Source organism: Pleurodeles waltl, chromosome 7 (genome assembly GCF_031143425.1).
Source record: "Pleurodeles waltl isolate 20211129_DDA chromosome 7, aPleWal1.hap1.20221129, whole genome shotgun sequence".
NCBI classification, from domain to species: domain Eukaryota; kingdom Metazoa; phylum Chordata; class Amphibia; order Caudata; family Salamandridae; genus Pleurodeles; species Pleurodeles waltl.
This window is the reverse complement of record NC_090446.1, coordinates 1,495,057,147-1,495,078,162: the sequence shown is the minus strand read 5'-3', so window position 1 is coordinate 1,495,078,162 and position 21,016 is coordinate 1,495,057,147. Positions and strand designations below refer to the sequence as shown.

At 47.8% G+C, this 21,016-nt stretch overlaps 1 protein-coding gene across 1 annotated transcript in view; it reads left to right on the top strand.

Annotated features, from left to right (window-relative positions):
• Positions 1–2,594: 2,594 nt before the first annotated feature.
• LOC138247091 (hyaluronan synthase 1-like) overlaps positions 2,595–21,016 on the top strand; it is a 191,970-nt gene continuing 173,548 nt past the window's right edge. Inside the window, exons 1-2 of the mRNA XM_069201836.1 lie at positions 2,595–2,727; positions 16,156–16,218. Coding sequence (XP_069057937.1) covers positions 2,595–2,727; positions 16,156–16,218 — 196 coding nt within the window. The remainder of the gene's footprint in view (positions 2,728–16,155; positions 16,219–21,016) is intronic.

Genomic DNA, 21,016 nt, shown 5'->3' with positions numbered 1-21,016 from the left:
GGTTGAATGACCGCCGCGTGGATTTGCGGGTCATAATGGGATGGGCGTATTTCTGTTGGCGTGGCGGTGGAGGTTTGGTCTTCTCCAGTTTACCACTGGCCGCTGATGTGGCAGACTGCAGTGGAGGGCGGATTTTCGGAGGTTTTGCAGTTGTGGGTCAGAATGTCCGTGGTGGCTGACCGCGGCCGCGGCGGTATTGTGGCGGCCTTCTGACCGGCGGTAAGCGGCTTTTACCGCCGAGGTCAGAATGACCCCCTAAGTCCTGATTCCCTTGGCGTAAGTCTAATAATTCACCATCTGCTGACTGTGTTACAGTTCTACGATCTAAAACTCTCTCAAATTCACGAACAAAATGTTTCCAGTTGTACAACAGGGGACTATTTTTACGCACAAGAGGAATAGCCCAAGAAGCTGCATCTCCAGACAGATATGACAACAAGAAAGCTACTTTAGACTGGGCATAGGGGAAAGTATGTGGTCTGCAGGTTAAGTGAAGTTCCACTTGAACCAGAAACGATTGCGCTTTCAAGGGATCACCTGAGAAGCCTTCTGGGGGAGCTAAAGGAATGGCTGAAGGAACATTGAGGGAAATGTTAGTCGGACTACCTCCAGAAGTTTGAGAAGAAGTACCTGGCCAAGACACACCTGTGGGACTTTGTTCTTTCTTCTCAACCTTATTCTGTAACTGACTCACCCTCTCAGCTAGACTATTTGTCAAATCCTTTGATGATACCACTTCTGACTGGAGCTGGGTGATAGCCTTGACTAGCTCGTCCAGTGTGGCCATGCTGAGAACATACACAAACCAGGAGGATAATAATTTGTGGGCTCACTATTCTGTCAGAGTCACCAGATCCTCGGGGTCCGTGCACGTTCCCAACACTTCCACCACAAGACAGCTCCAATACTCTGATTAGATTTATCACAGAGTCTAAGAGAGACCAAGTGGGGAAAAGGGGATTAGTACGGGAACAGCTGGGAAGGAGACCTGTAGGAAGCAAAAGGTTAAAACACAACATCAAAATTACATCTCATGAAATCAGTATCATGCTACAACTCTAAGCTTCGTCTTTTCCGAAAAAACATAAACAACCCTGGAATAATCATAAATCTGACTAGGCTTTAGATGACCGAATACCTAAGGAGGAAACAGGAAAAGTTAAATAGGACTTTCAGATTCAAGTACTTTCTTTAGCATGAGAATCAGGAAACACTCTGAGCAATTTCTAAACAACCTTATGAATCTCCTTTTATGAATACATATCAGGAACACTCAGCATTACATCTACAATTCTGGTATTGTTGTGTTCATCTCAGAAAAAACATTTGGAAGTAAATTGCGCACATTACAGATTTTTATATGAGTATTAAACACCATAAAGGTTTGTGCACCATGAAATCACACAACGTAGATTCAAGGAATAAATCACGCGACGTGTCAACTTGAAATGCTACCAAGAAAATGTTTTAGAATGGTAGCGCACAGTAATTTACATTATTTATACATGAGGAAAGAATTGCGCGTCTTGCAGATTCAAATGCCACCATACAAATGTCAAGAAATAGTAGCACACAATGAACAACATGAAAAGCACTCAGGGAAAGAATCGCGCGCCTTGTCGATTCAAATGCCACCATACAAATGCCAAGAAATAGTAGCACACAATGAACAACATGAAAAAACACTCAAGGAAAGAATCGCGCGTGTTGCCGATTCGAATGCCGCCATGTAAATGCCAGAAAATGATAGCGCACAATGAACAGCATGAATTACACACGAGAAGTAAATCGCGCGTTTCGCCGATTCGAATGTCACCATGTAAATGTCAAGAAAAGATAGCGCGCAATGAACAACAAAGTTAAATGCTCATGACATGAGTTGCACGTCTTGCCAACTCGTAAAACATCATGTAAATGTCAAGAAATATCAGCGCGCAATGAACAATAATATAATAACGAAGTCAAATCTTTATGGAATAAATTGTGTGTCCTCCCTATTTGCAAACCACTATACAAATGTCAAAAAATGGCAGCGCACAAGTAATCTGTTATTCATTTAAGAATTAAAAGCAAGAATATGAAGATTCTCAATTACGGTGTTGGGAAATGTCCAAACACCGTCTTACCGCCTGGAAGCAGTGATCACCAATGAGAGATGAGTGCAGAAGACTGGAAAATCCAAATAGGCTGCCGGGACAGGAGCTCAGGAAGAAGCTGCTGCTCTGCACCGGGACCTCTGAATAGTGAGCACTGGAAGTTGGGCTGACTCTCTTTTATAGAGTCTTGGCCCAGCCTAGAACCACGCCCAGGCATGTTGCAGGGAAAGTCTCCAGAAGGCCCTGGAAAGGGACCACACCCTAGCACACTCTGAATGTCTGCAGCAATACATTGTAAATGTACAGTATTTATAAGCACCTTAAAAATGAATCTTTTGGATGGAATTCTGCAATGCAAAAGGTTAAACAATAACATATCATCACAATGCATAAATTACTTTATCTTGCAAGCATTGGGTTTTTGCATTCTAGATGCCCGTAGAGCGCGCACTGTCCTGGTGTTGACACAACCTGTAACATTCTGTTTCTCACTTCAACATGTCTACCTGCCACTGGGGCCATTTAGATTACTCCAGAGAGTGCCACTCCCACCTGGATGAAGCCCTCAGCGAGGATAGCATCTTTGGAAGTGTGGACGATGAGGACGGCTCTGGCCCATCTGGGGAACCTGGTCAGATGACACCTGTCAGCGTCACCCTGCCCACATTGACTCCTCCCATCCCTGTTGCATCAGCATCACAGGCAACCTGTCACACCCAAACCTGTGTCCCAAGGACAGTTACAACCATCTCCTGCCCCACAGTCCAGGTACCGGAGTCACAACAAGACACTACTGACAATGAAGGACCTGGATCCAGTGGTAGGGGGCAAGCTGTGCCAAGGGTGCAGGCACGTGGGGGTAGGGTGCGTGGGAGTAATGCTGTGGGCTAGCGAATTGAGGCTGCTGGGGATAGTTTTGCCCAGGACACCATCACCCAAGTCTTAGGAGCTTACCAACAACCCCAAGGCTTGATGGGCCAGGTACTTACTGTACTCGGGGATCCAGAAGCTGCAGAGGGACAACCACCAGGAAATTATGCAACAGTGGGAGGCCCACAATGCCCTCAATGCCCACATGGCCTCCCTAACAGGTGTGTTGAGAGACATCAACACTACCCTGAGCAGGGACCACCAGACCCCTTCCATTGGCCAACTAACACCAGTCCCTTTTACATCAGTGGCAGCCAGTGGATGGGAGGCCCTGCTAGGGGAAGGACCTGCCTCAGACACCACTGCCTCTGTAGCTGAAGAACCCCTCCCACAAGCGGGGACGTCCGCCCAAACTTCCATGAAATGCAGATGGCAAGACCACACCCATTGCCAGAAAGTGAGCTCTTACCGATGGAACCCCTTTGTGGGCCACAGATTCACTCTGCTGAGTGTTCCTCAACCACTTTCCATTTTCCATGATAGTAGGACACTGGACTTTTGACCTCAAATGTTGTGGTAGCAACTCTAATGATGACATCCACCACAACTGACCATTTCACTGTTTGACACTTCTTTTTCACATAAACACAAGTGCCATTCAATGTATTCTATTCATTTTGGATCATTGGGAGATGTTCAATGTGAAATTCATGTGATGCAAATGAGGTATTCATAAGGTGATAATGTAAGGAGGGATATGTCACAGGTAGTGTCTTGCTGAGGATCACTACCAATACAATGACACAAGTGACACTCACACAAACCATTTTATTTACGCTATGCAGCACAGAGGCTGCCAACGGGTCTGGACTGTCATAGGCAAAAATGACAAAACATTGTTGCTTCTGCTAGATATCTCAAAGTACCGTCCCCCTGACCACAAAAGAAAGGGCTATGTCAGACCCTGTCAGGTAGAACAGGCTAACAGATTGGTGGATTTTGTCACCAGCTTGACCCTTATTACATACCATAACCGTGTCTACCAACTTAACATACCCTCTGACACAGACAGAGGACAACACAACATTTCTTACTCAGCGGTCCAACCTCTTACAATGGTCAGCCATCTGTTGGCATGTTACAAACCTATGTCAGTGATGTGGTATAGGCACTGTGGCCTGCAGTGAGGTAACACATTGACAGCTACATAGAGGTCATACAGGATCCTTGTCAACACAACGTGAAGGTAGAGATAATGGTTTGCACAGGATGACCTGTGACAATGAAACATGATCATACACATGAGACCATTGGACCAACATACTAGAGCAAACAGGTCTATTGTGTAGCTCAGATATCGGCCCTCCCACTGTCCAGGCAGCCTGGGTATGGGACTCTCACACCCCAAATCTGCAAACAACAGTACCTGGATAAATCCATGTCCACTTCACGTCAACCCAGCAACAGCCACCTGCCAATGACACTACTCTGAAGTGCCCACATGAGGATGGCATGGTGAAGAGACCTGCGGGGAAAAAGTGAAAAACAAGGACTTTAGGTTGGTAACAGCAAACATGAGACAGGAAACTCTTCTAAAGATACTGTAGTTTCTCTGACAATGGAATATGACTGCCCCAAACAAAGGAGATCCTCAAGAGTCACATCTTCAAGTCTGATGTAGCCAGAAAACCTTGGCTGTGTGATGCGTGAGATGCCCTGTCTCATTGTGACAGAGATACCATTCTCCACAAATCCTGAATCCTACAGTACCCCATGCAGTCACATAAATCATTAAACATCACATACTTACACTCAAGTGAAGTACTGATTGATGAGACCAGCCCACATGTCTCCACCTTCATCCCCATCACTAACATCCTCACTTGGCATTTCCGGATTCTCACCCGGTGGCACCGCCAGCTCCCCCTCATCAATGATGTATGGGATGTTTCTCCTTGAGGCAATGTTGTGGAGCATGTAACAGGCCACAATGATCTTACACACTTTTGCGGGTAAGTAGAGGAGGGCTCCACCTGTCTTGCCTATATACAAAATTTTGCCTTCAGGAGCCCAGAAGGCTGCTCCACGACACACTGTGTGCTTTCATGTGCCTCGTTGAAGCGGACTTCCCCTGGCGTGGTTGGGTTCCTTATTTGTGTCAACAACCAGTGACGGTTTGGCTATGCAGAGTCCCTTGTAAGGGAATGCAACATATGTGCAACCATGAATCCAGAACATCATCTCACTGGTAACAGATATAACATACAAACACACATGACATATGTTACTTACCAACTAGCCAGGCCCTCTCTAGGTACAGTTGTGTCATCAGCTGGGGATAGCGCTGTTCCGCATGATAAAGGCATCATGGACTGAACCCGGCTACCGGGCACATACTTGGGAAAGGTAGAGGTCTGCCAAATAAACTACTTGGAGATTGATGGAATATAACTTCTTCCTGTTCCAATAGACCTGTTCATTGCCATGCGGTGGAACCAAGGCTGCATGGGTACCATCAATGGCTCCCACAACCTGTGGGATGTGTGCCAAAACATAGAACTTTCCCTTCACATGGGCAAAATCCTTATGTTGAGGAAAACAGATGTAGCTGTCCAGGTGTTTCAACACTGCTGAGAGAACCTCCTTCAGGATCAGATTTAACATAGGGTGGGACATCCCAGCAGTTAGGGCCACTGTATTTTGGAAGGACCCTGTGGCCAGGAACTGCAACACTCACATGACTTGTGCAATGGGTGGTATGCTATTTGGATGATGGATGGCTGGCATCAGATCTGGCTCCAACTGATGACAAAGATCCATTATTATCTGACAATCCAGGTGATAGATCTGAATCACATGTCTGTTCTCCATGGCCTGCAAGTCTGCTAGTGGATGGTACACAGGAGGTTGTATGATCCTTCTCCTCCCAGGGTAACTATGTGGGACAAAAGGGAGATATGGCTGTCACTCATTGTGCCCCTTGCAATTTACAAAATACATGTCATATACGAACTAAGACATGTCATGTGAGTCAGTGAAAACATGATTCACAGCACTCACCAAGGCTAACAATAGCCTTGACGTTACCCCTTTACCTTTCAAAACATGTGTACAAATCCTCTCCTATCTTGACTGCAACATGATGGGCAACTAACTTCCAACTCTGCTTGTGAGACAATGTCCAAGATCATGCATTGCCCGTGGGTGAGAGAGTGGTGGCTGTTCGCCCAAAAATGTTGTAATATGTGCTGGACAATATAACAATATGATCACTGACATGATTGACCTATATAATATGACAAGGCCAGCACCCAAGATTCATCTGAACAACATTTTCACAATTATCACACATCCAAAATTAGCGTCTAATAGCAATGTATGCCTCTAAAATGGCAGCTGCCTGATCTACTTCACTGGACATTAAGAACCGCCTGCGACCACTGGAGGAAGTCGTCATGGCAGAAGGCATATGCTACCGTGGCAGACACTCCCATTGGATAACATTGCTGCCTGTGGTGATTTTGGGCTAATGGCAGTGTTCGCTGGCTGTGACGGTCGCTTACATGGCAGACATGACCGCCATCTTCTGCTGAATCTCTCACTCGACTCCTGACACTGCAGCCAGCAAGACCTCCATGACCTGAGCTGCTGTGTACCACCTCTGGGAGCAATCATGTCACGTCCTATAGGTGATAGAGCCCCTGCCTTCTCAACAGAAGAGCTGGAGAAGCTTGTGGAGAAGGTCCTACCCCTGTATGAACAGCTCTATGGTGCACTAGAGAAGCAGGTAAGTGCACCATGTGCACACTTTTCTCTGTACCTCTACTTATCTTAGCTTTAGTTAGGCTAGGGTTAGGCCTGGTTTTTAAGATTGTGTCCTTTATGCCCTGTAGGTGCTGTCAGTGTGCATCAATGGTAGAGTCAATGGGCATGTACTTATGTCAAGTGACAGGTTTGGAGTCCTGAGGCAAAGTGGTGAGTGTGCATTGAGTGTTCCCTGACCCAACTTGCGTTTGATGCACAGTGAGGTGTCATGACAGCCATACCCAGGCAAATCTTGCCAGACGATGTAGAAAATGTGTGGTCACATGTGGTTGCATGACAGCAGGAAGGGTGAATGCATGTTGTATTGGTTGGTTGCTCACTATTTGAGGCCTTACTGTATTTTCATATTGATCTCTGGCCACATCTGGCCTTTTCAGACTGTTGTTCTGAAGCCAGGTATTGACTCACTACGCCCCTCAGCTCTGCACATAGACACCCATTGATAATTAGCTGTGGGCTAAATAATGTTCTGTGGTGCATGTGATTTATTGGACATGGTGCATTGTGTAGGTCTGCAGAGAACGGGCACTGTCAATTGTTACTCACTGCAAAAGTTGAAATCTGGGCTGATATAGATTCCCTTTTGTGCTGCAAGTGTGAAACTGTGCCCACACCCTGCATCACTGTACAGCATGCAATCCTGCCAAATCAAGCCAATATGCAGCTTCTTGAGCCTATGTCTACTGATTACTATGGAAATTGCATTTGCAGCATAGTTTTGATCTGTGACTGATGTGCTCATATCAACTCTGACAATGTGTGTCACATATCCTTGACAGGTCCCTTGATCCCACAGCCCTGTTGTCACTTTCACCCAGATCTTATGTGTCCTGTGCAGTTTCCATGCATTTTGGACATTGCAGAACTGCAAACTGTGTGTTGTTCACTGATGTGCCATGATTTTGAACTCTGTGGTTTGGCCGGAACATGTGCAGTGCATGGCCAGGTTTCTATTACAGTGCTATGGGTTTTGTGTACACATGTGTGGAAGTGTGTATATCAATGTTGATATGTCACACAGACCACCCCCCCCATGTAGCACATGCCTGCATCTGTATCTGCGCATATCCACACATGGACAGGCTTGCTTCTTTGTGTGCCACACATGTCGCTACCTTCAATGTGGTCCAAGCACAATGAGTCTGTCTGTAGGCTGGCTGTGACCTGTAGCTACTGTATGCAGTGGGTAACAATTAGAGGTAGTCAATGTTTCTGTGCATTGTAAGCTGGGTGGTGTACCTGTCACTTGGCACTTTCTGTGATGTGTTCCATCATGTTCCAGGTCAATGTCATGTGGTTAGCTCATGTCCCACAAAAGACACTGTTTTCCTACCAGGTCAGTGCAGGGCCTGATCTGCGGGGGTGTAGGCCACCCTATTTGGGAGTGTTTGCAGTCATGCCCCTGTGTCCAGAGACTACTATGTGCCAAAAGTAGACAGGATGATCAAGACAGGATGTTATTAGCTAGGTGCACTGACATGTATGTGACTCAGCCATTTTGAGTGGGATTTGTGGATATAAGATCTTGTCTTGTCATTTGCATCCATGCAGGTCAACGCCCATCAGAAGAAGGGGATCTGATGAGCCATCGCCAAGAAGGTGTGGATCCTGGGGGTCCACAGCCTGCAGAGTGTCCACTGTTGGAAGAGGTGGGAGGACCTGAGTCGCTGGGCCAGGAAGACCGGAGAGGTCCTACTAGGGCTGTCCTCCCATTGAGGATGGGGTGCCCGTCGGACCATGACCCCCTAATGGCCCACATTTTGGTGGTGGTCTACCCAGCCTTTGATGGGTGTGTGAGGGCAGCACAGCAGCCACAAAGGGGTGAGTACAATGCAATTACATTATTGGCCCTCTACCAGGTGATTGAGCGAGAGAAAGGGTGCTCCCCCTGACAATGTGGGACGTGCCATGTGTCACATGATCTGTGATAATGTTGATGTATACAGGCCATGTGTTCCCAACTGGTGTGCTCATCCTTTTGGGTCTGGGACCTGAGACTGAACTGTGGGGACCCCTCAGTTCAATTGCACAGGAAGGAGCACATATCACTCTGTTAAGTGTTCAATTATTGGGTTTTAACTACACCCGTGGGTGCTAGTTTCCACCAACAGATCACTCCTCCCAAATGTCACAGTACAAAGATGGGTAGGATGTGGCTCACTGTCCTCTGCCATGTACCTGGAGATATGTCTAGGTTGAATTCTTTAAGCCAGGGGCAGGTTTTCTCTATTGTATGTTGGGTGCTGATGTCTCACTGCGGTCTGTGATGCATGGGTGTCCATCATACATGTAACGTGACTTACACGGCAAAATCTTGACAGCTGTAGCAAGGTACTTTCCCTTGGTAAGTGAAGAAGGTGCTTTGTCATGGATGATGTCTCATAGGTATGGCCAACATACCTTTTACATACCTGTGTGCATGTGCTCCATTTCCACTAGGACACATATGTATGCATTAGATGTAAGCTTGTGCTAGCCATGCCAATGGCATGATGTCTGAAATTTCTCACATGTATGTCCATGGGGTCCTGTTGTTGGTATGATACTTTGGCAATGGTTGTCCATTCACTGTGATGCCCCAGACAGGACTGTGTCACCATCACACGTAGTCAGACAGATACATTCATGCCTCATGGTGTGTACTTTGTCATGTGTCACTGCATTAGCTATGATGGACATGACAGGTAGGGCCAGGGTGTTGATCCACTTCATGATCTATGGTAATCTTGATGGAGTATGTTGTAGGTGCAAAACACCTGTGTGTACTTTGGAAGTTGTGCCCTGACTGTTGTGATGCATCATGGAATGACTTGCAGTTATGATTGCATTAATTGTGTTTGAGGTCAGGGATTCTTCCACAGGCAGATGCCATGCTTGTCATGTCTGACATGTGGGTAGTGATGTTGCTTCTCATTGTACAACAATTTGGTGTCCTCTTGTTAGTGATTGTAAGGTATGTGTCCTCCTTCCAGCATGGTACAGTTGTCAACTACAAACACACTCAGAGGTTGAAGTAGAAATGGGTATGAAACATTGGTGGGGGCTATCCTGGGTCTTACAGGGTAATACTTATGAGTCTGGAGACATTTTTCCATGATGTTTTGGACCTGACTTCATTGTTGTCCCTGGCAACACCACATGTGGGGGACATCTGTGTGACGTTGCTACTACCTCCTTGACTCAATTAGTGCAAGTGTTACTTGTAGAGCTGTAATTAGTTGTGATGTGTCCATAGTGATATGGATGTTTCCAGGTCACTTAATGAAGGAATAGCATGTCAGTACCAGGGTTGTCTGCCTTTCCCTAGCATCATCTGTTTTTGTTGATACATAATATAAGTACAAGGTAGATGTGTGCATAGGACTGTGCCTGTTTATTTGCTAGGGTACCGTACAATGGTATTCAATTGTTGGCTATGGGCTCACAGTGTTGTGCTGCATGTGGCATAGGTTCGGGGTGGAGTGGTCATCTAGTTGTGGTATAGCTAGACTTCTTCCCTGCTATTCTAGTCATCTGTGACCAACATTTGCTCATGTGCTTCGTTTGTAATTCAAGGTGGCATGCATGGTTTTATGTTGGCACATGATGGTGCCACTTTGCTGTCAATTCATGTGGAGGGGCCACTTGACATGATGGTATGCTTTGTCTCTTAGAGTTGTGATTAATGTTATGATCCTATTCACTTCCTTTTGTCAGTATCAGCACCGGCAGGCTAAGGAGACGGGGCCACCCAGAGGGCAAGGGGAGTGCCACGGGTGAGACCAAACTTTCATCAACATCATCGGATTCCTACGCCAGTGGCCACTCCCTAGTGGTGCCTGACCCATCGGGGACCACTCCAGTACCATCTTTGTCTGCCACCCCCGTTCTATCGCTGCCCTCCCTGTTGCTCCCCACCTAGTTGGCCGTGCCAGCTCACTCAAGAGGGTGGGCGTCTCCTTTGCCGCAGGCACCTCTGCCCCTGCCCCATTTACCCCTGCTGCCTTCAGTGAAGTCGATCCCTATGGGATCAGTCTGCCATCATGAATGCCATCCAGGGACTGGCGACACAACTCCAGCAGAAAAACACATTCCTGGACAGCATTCACGGTGCAATGGCTGTCCTACATAGATCTTTTCAGGTTCTGGCCTCCACACTGATGGCAGCCAGTCACCCCTTGTCTACTGTCCCCGCTCCACCTTCCTCTTCCCAGTCAATCAATCATCAATCAGTGTTTGTTAAGCGCCACCACTCACCTGCAAGGGTCTCAAGGCACTGATGGGGGGTGAGGGGTGGGGCGTGTAGCGTCAACAGTGAGGTGGTTCTTCAAAAGCCATGTCGAAAAGCCATGTCTTCAGCTCCTTCATGAAGTTGAGGAGGGAGGTGGTCTGTCTGATGTGGAGCGGAAGGGCATTCTTGGTGTTGGCTGCGAGGTGGGAGAAAGAGCGTCCCCCTGTTCTTGTTTTCCTGATGCGGGGTACTTCGGCAAGAGAGAGCTGGGCTGAGAGTAGGGTCCCGTGGGATACGTGGAAGTTGAGTCACCTGTTCAAGTAGGCTGGTCCGGTGTCATGGAGGGCTTTGTGTGCGTGGGTGAGGATCTTGAAGGTGATTCTTTTCTCTATGTAAAGCCAGTGTAGTGTGCGTAGCTGTTGAGAGATGTGGCACTGTCGAGGCAGGTCGAGGACCAGTCTGGCGGTGGTGTTCTGGATGTTCTGTAGTTTGCGGGTGAGTTTCTTGTTGATCCCTGCGTAGAGAGCGTTGCTGTAGTCCAGTCTGCTGGTAATGAGGGTGTGTGTGACGGTCTTTCTGTGTGTTGATGGGGATCCATTTGAAGGTCTTGCGTAGGAGGCGGAGGGTGTGGAAGCAGGTGGAAGTGACTGAGTTGATTTGGCGGTCCATGTAGAGTTTGGAGTCCAGGATGATCCTGAGGTTGCAGGTTTGGCTCGTGGGGGTGGGGGTTCCGAGGGTGGGTGGCCACCAGGAGTCATTCTACGCATCGGGTTGAGGGCCCATGATGAGTACTTCTGTATTGTTAACGTTGAGTTGAAGGCAGCTGTTTTTCATCCAGTTGGTGACTGCTCCCATGCCTTCGCAGAAGTTTTGTCTGGCTGTGTTGGGTTCGTTGGATAGGGAGAGGATGAGTTGGGTGTCGTCAGCGTAGGAGATGATGTTCATTCCATAGCTTCTGACGCTGGTGGCCAACAGGGCCATATAGACGTTAAACAGTGTGGGGTTGATAGAGGAGCCCTGGGGAACTCAGCAGGTGGTAGGTGTGGAGTCTGAGAGGAAGGGGGCGAATCTCACTTGTTAAGTTCTGCCGGAGAGGAAGGATTGGATCCAGTCGAGTGCCTTGTCTCTGATGCCGGCTTCCTGAAGTCTGCATATCAGGGTTTGGTGGGAGACCGTGTCGAAGGCCGCCGAGAGGTCTAGCAGGATGAGTGCTGCCATCTCTCCCTTGTCTAGCAGGGAGCGGGTGTCATCTGTTGCAGCCAAGAGGGCTGTTTCAGTGCTATGGTTTTTTCTGAATCTGGATTGGGAGGCGTCGAGGATGCTGTCCAGGAATACAAATCCTCCCTTCCCTTCCCTGACCCAGCCAAAGCACACAGACAGACTTGCATGCATCTACATCAACAGACAAGGGAAGCACAGACAAACACAAGCACCACAAGACACACCACCTGCAGTCACAGCAACAGTCACGACTTGCCCTGACACTCCCCCACCACCAGCATTACACACCCAACATCTGGCATACCTACAGACACCACATCAACAGTCACTGATACAGCCACCACACCCATCTCACCCACAGACACCACCCCAGCAGACACTCAGATATCCACCCCAGTCACCACACCCGCAGACACCACAACCACAGGCACAACTACATGCAGCACATCCACCATACCTGCAGACACTACCCCAACAGACACCTACCCATCCACCACGGCAACCCCCAGCATCTCCCCCCCCTCAGCCCAAGACACATAAACGCCCTCACTCACCAACCAAATAGACATCCACCACACAGAAGCACACCTACCACAAGCATGCACCCAAGACATCCACACCTCCATGTCAGACAACCACTCCCTCAACCTTCTAATCCCCACAACCTACAGATTCCCCTCATTGTGTGCCTTTTCCTTTGTGACCTTGGCCTTACCCCTGTTCGCCCCACTTCCCGGTGATACCCCCAAAAGGACCGTTATCCTCCCAAAGGCCATCCCTTCCACCTCTATGGCCTCCCCTGCCCCACCCCACAAGCACCCATGCCCCTCCCCCCACCAAGAAGAAGCTACGCCTCCCAAGAAGGTTCCCCCTCTCCTAACCCAAAACCCAAACCCACCTCTCTCAAGCCCAAACCAAACTCCCCCCGGTAATCCCTAAGGTCCTGTCTCCTTGATTCCCCTATCTGTGGAGGTTACATGGCAGTCAGGAGTTGAGTTGGGGCCCAATATTGCACCTTTTGGGCTACAGACTTTAGAATGGCATTTGGCCTTGGACAAAAAAACTCTTATAATAGACTTATGCATTATTAAAGCCAACCAGTTGTTGGTTTTTTGGATACACCTGTGTCCTGCATTTCCTTCCCTAGGTTTCTGTTGTTCCAGGCTTACATTGGTTGTGTGCCTGTAATTGTGTGTGTTTTTGTGCTGCTTAATGCTCCATGTTGTTTTTTTGCAGTTTGGGAGTTTGTGTGCAGTGTTATTGTTCCCCAAGGTTAGGGTGTGTGTTGTGTGATGGGTATGTGAATGTAGCTGAAATGTTGGTGTCATGGCATTGCATTGTGTTTGTAGTGGTATGTATTTCTTTTTGTGGTGTGCAATGTGGGCATGTATGGAATATGACTTGTCCCCTGATATGGCTATTGTCTACATGTGGTGTGTGTGTTCTTGAGTTTTGTCAGTGCAGACATGGAGTGTGTTGAGTTGTGGTAGTCTGCTTTGCATTTGTGTGCACATGTGTCTATTTAGGTGTGTGTCCCCCTAAGATGGTTGGTGTAGGGGTATGTCCCATGGAGTGTAAGTTGTGTGTGCTTTGTTTCCTTGCCCTTCACCCATTGTGTGACTGTGCATGGCAATTGATGTTAGTATTGCTTGTCCCTAGGATCCAATTGCAGGCAATTCCCGTGTGGATGTTTTGTTCAGCATGATATGTGTCCCAGTGCAGCTTCCTTTCATTTATGGTCCTGCTGCTCCCATAACAGCTATGCAGGTCTTGTTGTGGTGGTGTGCTTTTTGTCATTTGTCCATGTGTCTCTGTGTGTATTGTGCCTGGCATTGTGCTTCCACTGTGCCGTGTGTGTTTGTGGTGTGTGTGTTGATTACAGGGTTGTTTAATGGTGGTGTTTTTTGTTCTATGGCACATCGATGTATATGTGTGTTGTATGTGTGGGCAGTCCCTGGCCAGTGTTAAGTGTGAGTGTGTGGAATGTATCTGTATGTGTGCAGTATTAGTGTTGTAGTTGCTTTGTGTGTGTGATGTGTGGCCTTCAGTGTCCCTTAGCCTGTGCTGTATAGCCCTCTGTATATGTGTAATATTGCCGTGCAGTGTGTGTGTGTGCTGGCTGATATATGCGTGTTGTGAATGTGTGGGTGTGCTTGTTGCAGTATGTGAGTGTGTGTGTGTCTAGAATGATAGGGGAACCTGCTGCCCGTCGGCACCACCAATAATGTGTTTGCCGGTGCATTGTGCTGCTTTTAAAGGGTTATTGTGAAAGGTAGCTGTGTGTACTTATGATTTGTGTCGTCCACGTCTGTGTTGATTTCATTGTCTTTCTGTGAGCAGGAGCTGCGGCATGACATTGAGGATTGGCTCCATGGAGGCTTCAGACATGTATGGTTGTCTGCAGGTGAGTGTCTCCATTTATGTTGTTCGTTTTTGCCTCCTGATACATGGTGGTTGGACCGCATCAGTCACATTGGCGGTGTGCAACCTCGTAATAGGTCCAGCAGAAACATGGTCTCTGCCAGCCTGTTTGTGGCTCAGACAGACTGCTGCGGTCTGTGCTGCCTGGTGGTGACGGCGGACCGCTGGCAGTCTTCTGTTGCCTTCACTACCAAACTCATAATATAGAGGTCCACTCACCCAGCCTGCTGGCAGTCGGACCGACAGCATGGCAGTCCTCAGAACGCCAAACTCGTAATCAGCCTTTAGGCACTAGTATTGTTGTTACTGAATTGTCCTTTGACACTGAGGTGCTACTGGGACCACACCTCTGGAGCTCATTGGGTGATAGTGGGGGGGAGGGTGGGTGGATGGGTGACCCTTTGGACTTGATGTTAGAGGTGTTATTGAGACTCAGTTGATCTGTCCGAACTGCTGATCCTTCTGGTTGAAAATCAATAAAAATTATTTGACCCAAAAAAATAATTGCTTTGTAGATTCAGTCAAGAGTAGGCTTGCCACTATTAGATGATATCTCGTAGGTTTAGTTGCCATCCGACAGCACCCCTAGGCATAGGAAATACAAATCTCATACACATTGGGGAATGGTCAGAGATTCCTAGTGCCAAATTGCATGTATTAATAAAATACCTCCCTGTGTCTGAGGGACCAAGATTTAATCTACTCTCTACATTGTCTTCAGGGCAGTACCCATATAAGAGCATTTCCTAGTAAATGGGTGTTCCCCTCTCCAGAGGCCCAACAGCCCCATTGCCTCCATGAAGTGCAACAGGTGCCCGTCTTCCCTGCCCCTCTGCTTACCCCTAGTGATCTCATCTATACTCCATTCATGATTAAACTTAAAATCTCCCCCATAATCAGAATGGACTCCTCGGCCTCAGCCATACAATTTCCCAGGCTAGGGGGAAGAGCTATGAGGCATTAGTCAACTTGAACTGGTTCTATTCTCCCAATATTGCAGCACATGAGATCCTGAGGAAAAGCTAGAGTGGCCCAGCACCTTATATTTTCCCCTGCTGAGGAAACTACAGTTGTTACCTAGTAAGAGGATTTCTTGTGGGAGTATAAGGTGAGAGTCTTAATGTCTCAGGAATTTAAACATTACCCCCCATCTCAGTCTGCTACACAGTCCATTCGTGTTCCAAGAAAGGAACGTGAGGACCAGTCATTGCTCATTGCACCGCCCTCCCATGCACTCTACTCCAAGCAGCTATGTTAAGGTGTGTGTGCCTCGTCTCTTTAAGGCTTGTAAGTTGTGCCTGGTTCTGTCGATTTTATTCAAACTCTCCCTCCCAACATGAACAACTCCCTGTCCTACTACCTCATGCTGTGAGGTTAAAACTACCCGCTTCCCAAACCCCTTAGACCTCTGTCACCCTGCCCCCCAAAGTAAACTTCATTTCTTTTGCCCACGCTATATTCTTCAGGTTGCTTTCAGTCAACACCATAATGTCTGACATTATTTTTCCGTAGCTTGTCCAATAGTTCAACTTCAGCAGTTTGTGTCTGGCCTCAGCCGGCCTGTTTTGCCAAGAGGTAAGTTTCCTCCTCCATTCTGTGGTCTGCCTCTCCTTTTGGTGTCATCTCATTTTGGTGCCTCTCTGGATGTGTTCCTTGGATTCCTCCAATGCTCCTGGACTCAGTGGGCTGCCAGCTGTCCAGCCAGTCCTATGCTTCATTGGGTGCTGTAAAGAACTACAACTTCCCCTCTGGCAGAACTTGCAACTTGGCCAGGAAGATCCTGGTGAATTGTACCTCACAGTTTCTCCCCGTTTACCTTGTCAAAGGTGTACTGTTGCATCTACACATCCTGAGCAACATCTGGGGATACGATGATGGTATGCTATTATTTTCAAACAAAAGCAGGCCATGTTGTTTCACTACTTTTAGGATGGCATCCCTGTCCCTGAAATTAAGGATCTGTGCTATGATCTGGCCTCAGGGGGGGGGGGGCAGGTATTCAAGGTACCCATTCCGCTACAAACTGAGTGGAGAAATTAATAGATTTCACATATTTGGGACAAACTTTTCAATGAAGTGTTCCACATTCCTGCCTTCTATCCCTTTCTGGGAATCCCACTAGGCCAATGTTGTTCCTGCATGATCTCCTCTCTGCTTTCTCTGCTCTGACATACCGGCATTGAGTTTTATCTTTGAGTTGGGGCACTTACGTTTATAGAGATTTGTTTGCCACCGTGTGGCCTCTCAGCACACCTTCCTCGGTCTGTCCTCGGGACACTATGACCCTCATTATGAGTCTGGCGTTCTTGAGACCGCCAGACTCACGGTAGCGGTTGGACCGCCGCAGTCGTGGTGGTCCGACCACGATATTACGACCGTGGCGGAGCCGCCAAGGTTGGACGGCTATTACTGCCCGATTGCCGCCAGCGGTCCCAGCGGTTGTAATCTGCCAGGGCAGTGCTGCAAGTGGCGCTGCCCTCCGAATTACAAGTCCCCATACCGCCAGCCTTTTCCTGGCGGTTCCACCGCTATGGAAAGTCTGGTGGAATGGGGGCATCGGGGGCCCCCTGGTGGCCCCTGCACTGTCCATGCACTTGGCATAGGCAGTGCAGGGGCACCCATGCACAGCCTGTGGTGCTTTCCACTGCCTGAATTACAGGCAGTGGAATGCGCGACGGGTGCTGCTGCACCTGCCACACCGCCACATTGCTGCCGGCTCAGTTATGAGCTGGCTGCAATGTTAAGGCCCTGTTCACCACAGGGCCGGTAGGTGGAAATGCTATTTCTGTCCGCCGGCCCTGCATTGAACTCCAAATACGTCTGGCAGTGTTTGGACCACACAGACGGTCTCTCAGAGGTTTGAGTTTGGCAGGCGGCGGAGTGTTCTGGACATCTGCCCTCAGGAGATTATTGTCTATGGACATGGTATCTATTTTCTTTTCTAGAGTCATTTATTGTGGCTGATAGATCATTCAGGGAGAGCACTTCATGGTCTGGAGAGGGACTTCCGTCTCCACAAGGCAACCTACTCTTTACCGTGGATTGAGTGGCCTTAGACACATTGTCCTGGCCCATAACTACCTCTACAATTGGCAGGGTTTTCACCCAGGTGTCCATGTCCTATAGTCTGTCCCCTCACTCTCCTCCAATCAGTGTCTGGCAGTTCAGGGCACCTAAGAACTGATGCTGCTTAGGGAGGGGCCACAGATCAACCCTTTGACTTCTCCTGGCACCATGGGGTGTATTCACCCTTTATTCAATATTTCCTTATTTCCTGATGACACACCCAGGTCTCACTGTGGTGCCCTTACCTATTCTTCTGTTTTACCCTGTCACATGAGGGATGCTGTAGAAGGGATTTGGAAGAGTATCCTTTGCACTTCCCCACAGGGTCTGTGATCTCATCAGCAGCCTCTACAGTCTGTAAATGATTAGAGTAACGCCTTCGTGTTTTCTATGTGTCCTTAGAGCCCAGTCAGGGTTTCAGCCCACTTTCTGCTCCTCTGGCCCCACTGGGCCTCAGTGTGGGTTGAGTGTATCTTGGAGGCAATCCCGATTTACGGTGCAGAGCTACCACATCCTTAGTTTTCAAGCTATTTCATAGGGGAGCCTCTGTAAATGGAACTGTGTACTATCTCTGTTAGAGCCCTCTCAACGGCTCCAGAATCTCATCCATGGCTGCACACATTCTGGCTGCGGCGGAAGTCAGGCAGCTGCCCACTCTGCTTTGGCTCAGGCACTCAAGCCAGGGGCAAACTTGTTTCCTGCCACTTGGGCAGGGCAAGACACAAAGCTGCAATCCCGCTACAGTATCAATTTTGGCCACTTACCGCCCCCAGCTGCTGCCTCCTATGTTAACCCCTCGATCAGCAGCCCAAGACAAGCCTAGTTATTGGGTATTCCCCTCTCCAAAGATCCCTCTGGTGGTGTCAGATATCATCCACTGTTAACCTTCATTGACAGGATCTCACAGTAGCCACATCAACTTGTTTTGGTGCAGTAGCCACGCCCCCAGAGAATTTAAACAGAGTATCCATTTGGAAGGTGTAAATTAGTGCACAAACATTTGTGCAGCCCCTTCTGTAATGCCCACTAAGAAGGCAAATATTTCACAACTATACAATGTAAAGGGGGCATTGTTCTCATTTGTTTTTGGCAGCATTCTTAGGCAAATGGGGGAACACCTTTGCTTGTGCACCATTGTCCATAATGCAGATGACGTTGCATGGGCAATGGGGTGTTTGAACTCAAACTATCAGTGTGCAACATAGGAAGTGGCACAGAATAGGGTCAAAGTCCTTATATCGCATGGGATATGAATCATTTTAGGGACAATCCAATTGAAAATGGTAAACTTTGCTTCAGTAAAGCTTCAAAGCTACCTTACACAAACAAGAGCAAAGCTCTGCCTAAGTGTAAGCCAACCAGCACACTGAATCCAAACTTTCTTGCCTAAAGAATCCTGGTGCCTGAATCAAATAGAGACATAGATCCTGATTTAGAGTTTGACAGACGGGTTACTCCATCGCAAATGTGACAGATATCCCGTCCACTGTATTACAATTTCCATAAGATATAATGGAATCATAATATGGTGGACGAGCTATCCGTTATGTTTGTGACAGAGTAACCCCATCTGACAAACTCTAAATCAGGCCCTTAATCCTCTTACCTTGGGCTCTTATGGTATTTTGTGTTGTGCCTCATGAAAGTCAAGGTATTGGGTGTTGCCCGCAGAGTCCTAATCTAAAATGGTCCCCCTGCTCCAGTGTTGAACTTGTGATGTAATGTTGCATGGCTGTAGATTTACTATTGTTAAGAATTAATTCAGTACATCCTGTGAGGTAGAAAAGAAAAGTCTCCATTGCAGCGTATACATTTTGTGCATAGACCTTCAGAGGCAGCAGGAGCTGAAGTTACCAGTGTAAAGTCTTCATTCCGATTGTCCTGATTCTGTCAATGCACCTACCAGGTGACTAAGTTTGAAATGGCATTCCTAGCTAACACCATTATGCGCAGAAGTGAGATTTATAGACCAGAGCCCAGTTAGATCAGGCTTGTACCTGGGTTTAAGGGGGCTCCCAAGACTGCTTTGTGTGGCAGGAAAAGAGACGCTGAGAGGAAGGATGATCTGAGTGCTGGTGAAACGTAAGGCCTAGATGGAACTTCGAGCCCTGGAATCCAAAGTTAGTGCCCTGATGGCACAATATATAACTAGCCCCATGCCAACACTGCAGAACAAGCTGGATCTGGCGAAAATATGCCTGAACTGCTTTTTCTCACATGTTGCCAAGGAAATCTTTGATCAAGCATCACAGGCATAATGATCATGAAAAGAAAGTTGGCAGGCTCCTGGCTGCCAAAACTATGACAGAGGGAACCCCAATACCTGCAAACCCTGTTGCTTTGGGACACTTCCTGGTTCACCCCAGGGACATAGTTGGCAGATGTCCAGCCTTCTAATACTCTTTGTATTCCTCAGAATTTGCTGCTACCCCTGAACAGATTGACAGATTCCTGGAACCCCTGCGTCTACCCACCCTTAATGAGGAGGGTTTTCGAAATGTTATATTGGAAGTTCATGGAGTAAGAGGAGGTTGAGGTTTTGATGGCACTCAAAACTTGTGAGTTTTCTAAAAAAGGGAAGGACCTAGTTACACACTTCCAGTCTTGGACTTTGTGTGAGGCACTGGAGAATAATTCCTTGGGGCTATAACCAACAAGGTGGTTGTCACATTTATACCAAGGACAACAAAGATCCACTGAATTGTGGCAGTAATCGCCCAATCTCCCTCCTCAATGTCAGATCTCAAGATTGTGGTTATAATCTTAGCGAACTGCCTGCAGAGGCTGATCCCCAACTCATTCATGAGTCCCGGGTGGGCTTTGTCCCAGGTTGCAGCTTCGTAACCACCTTAGAACCAATGCCCACTTCCTATGTGAGAGATGACCAGTCCAAGATGCTGGCACTCTCCCTGGACGCAGAGAAAGTGTTTGGGTGGAGTGGCCATATCTCTTCCAGGTCTTGTCCCATATGGTCCTGGGAGAGGACTTCATCAGTAAGTTCCACCTTTTATATGCCTTCCCTACAGCTGAGGTGTCCTACGGAGGCTTCCTTTTGGATCCCGTTCTGATTGGCAGTGGAATCCACTAGGAATCCATGTTGTCCCACTGCTCTTCCTCCTTGAGATAGAGCCTTTGGTAGCTGCTGTCAGTAAGGCACATGAGGTAGAAGGAATATCCATTGAAGTAGGCGAGATTAAAGCCATGCTATCTGCGGACAACAATCTGCTTTTCTTATCTTGCCCATGGTCTTCAATAGCTGCAGTTATGTCCATCATAAAGGACTTCCCTGCCCTCTCGTATATAAAGT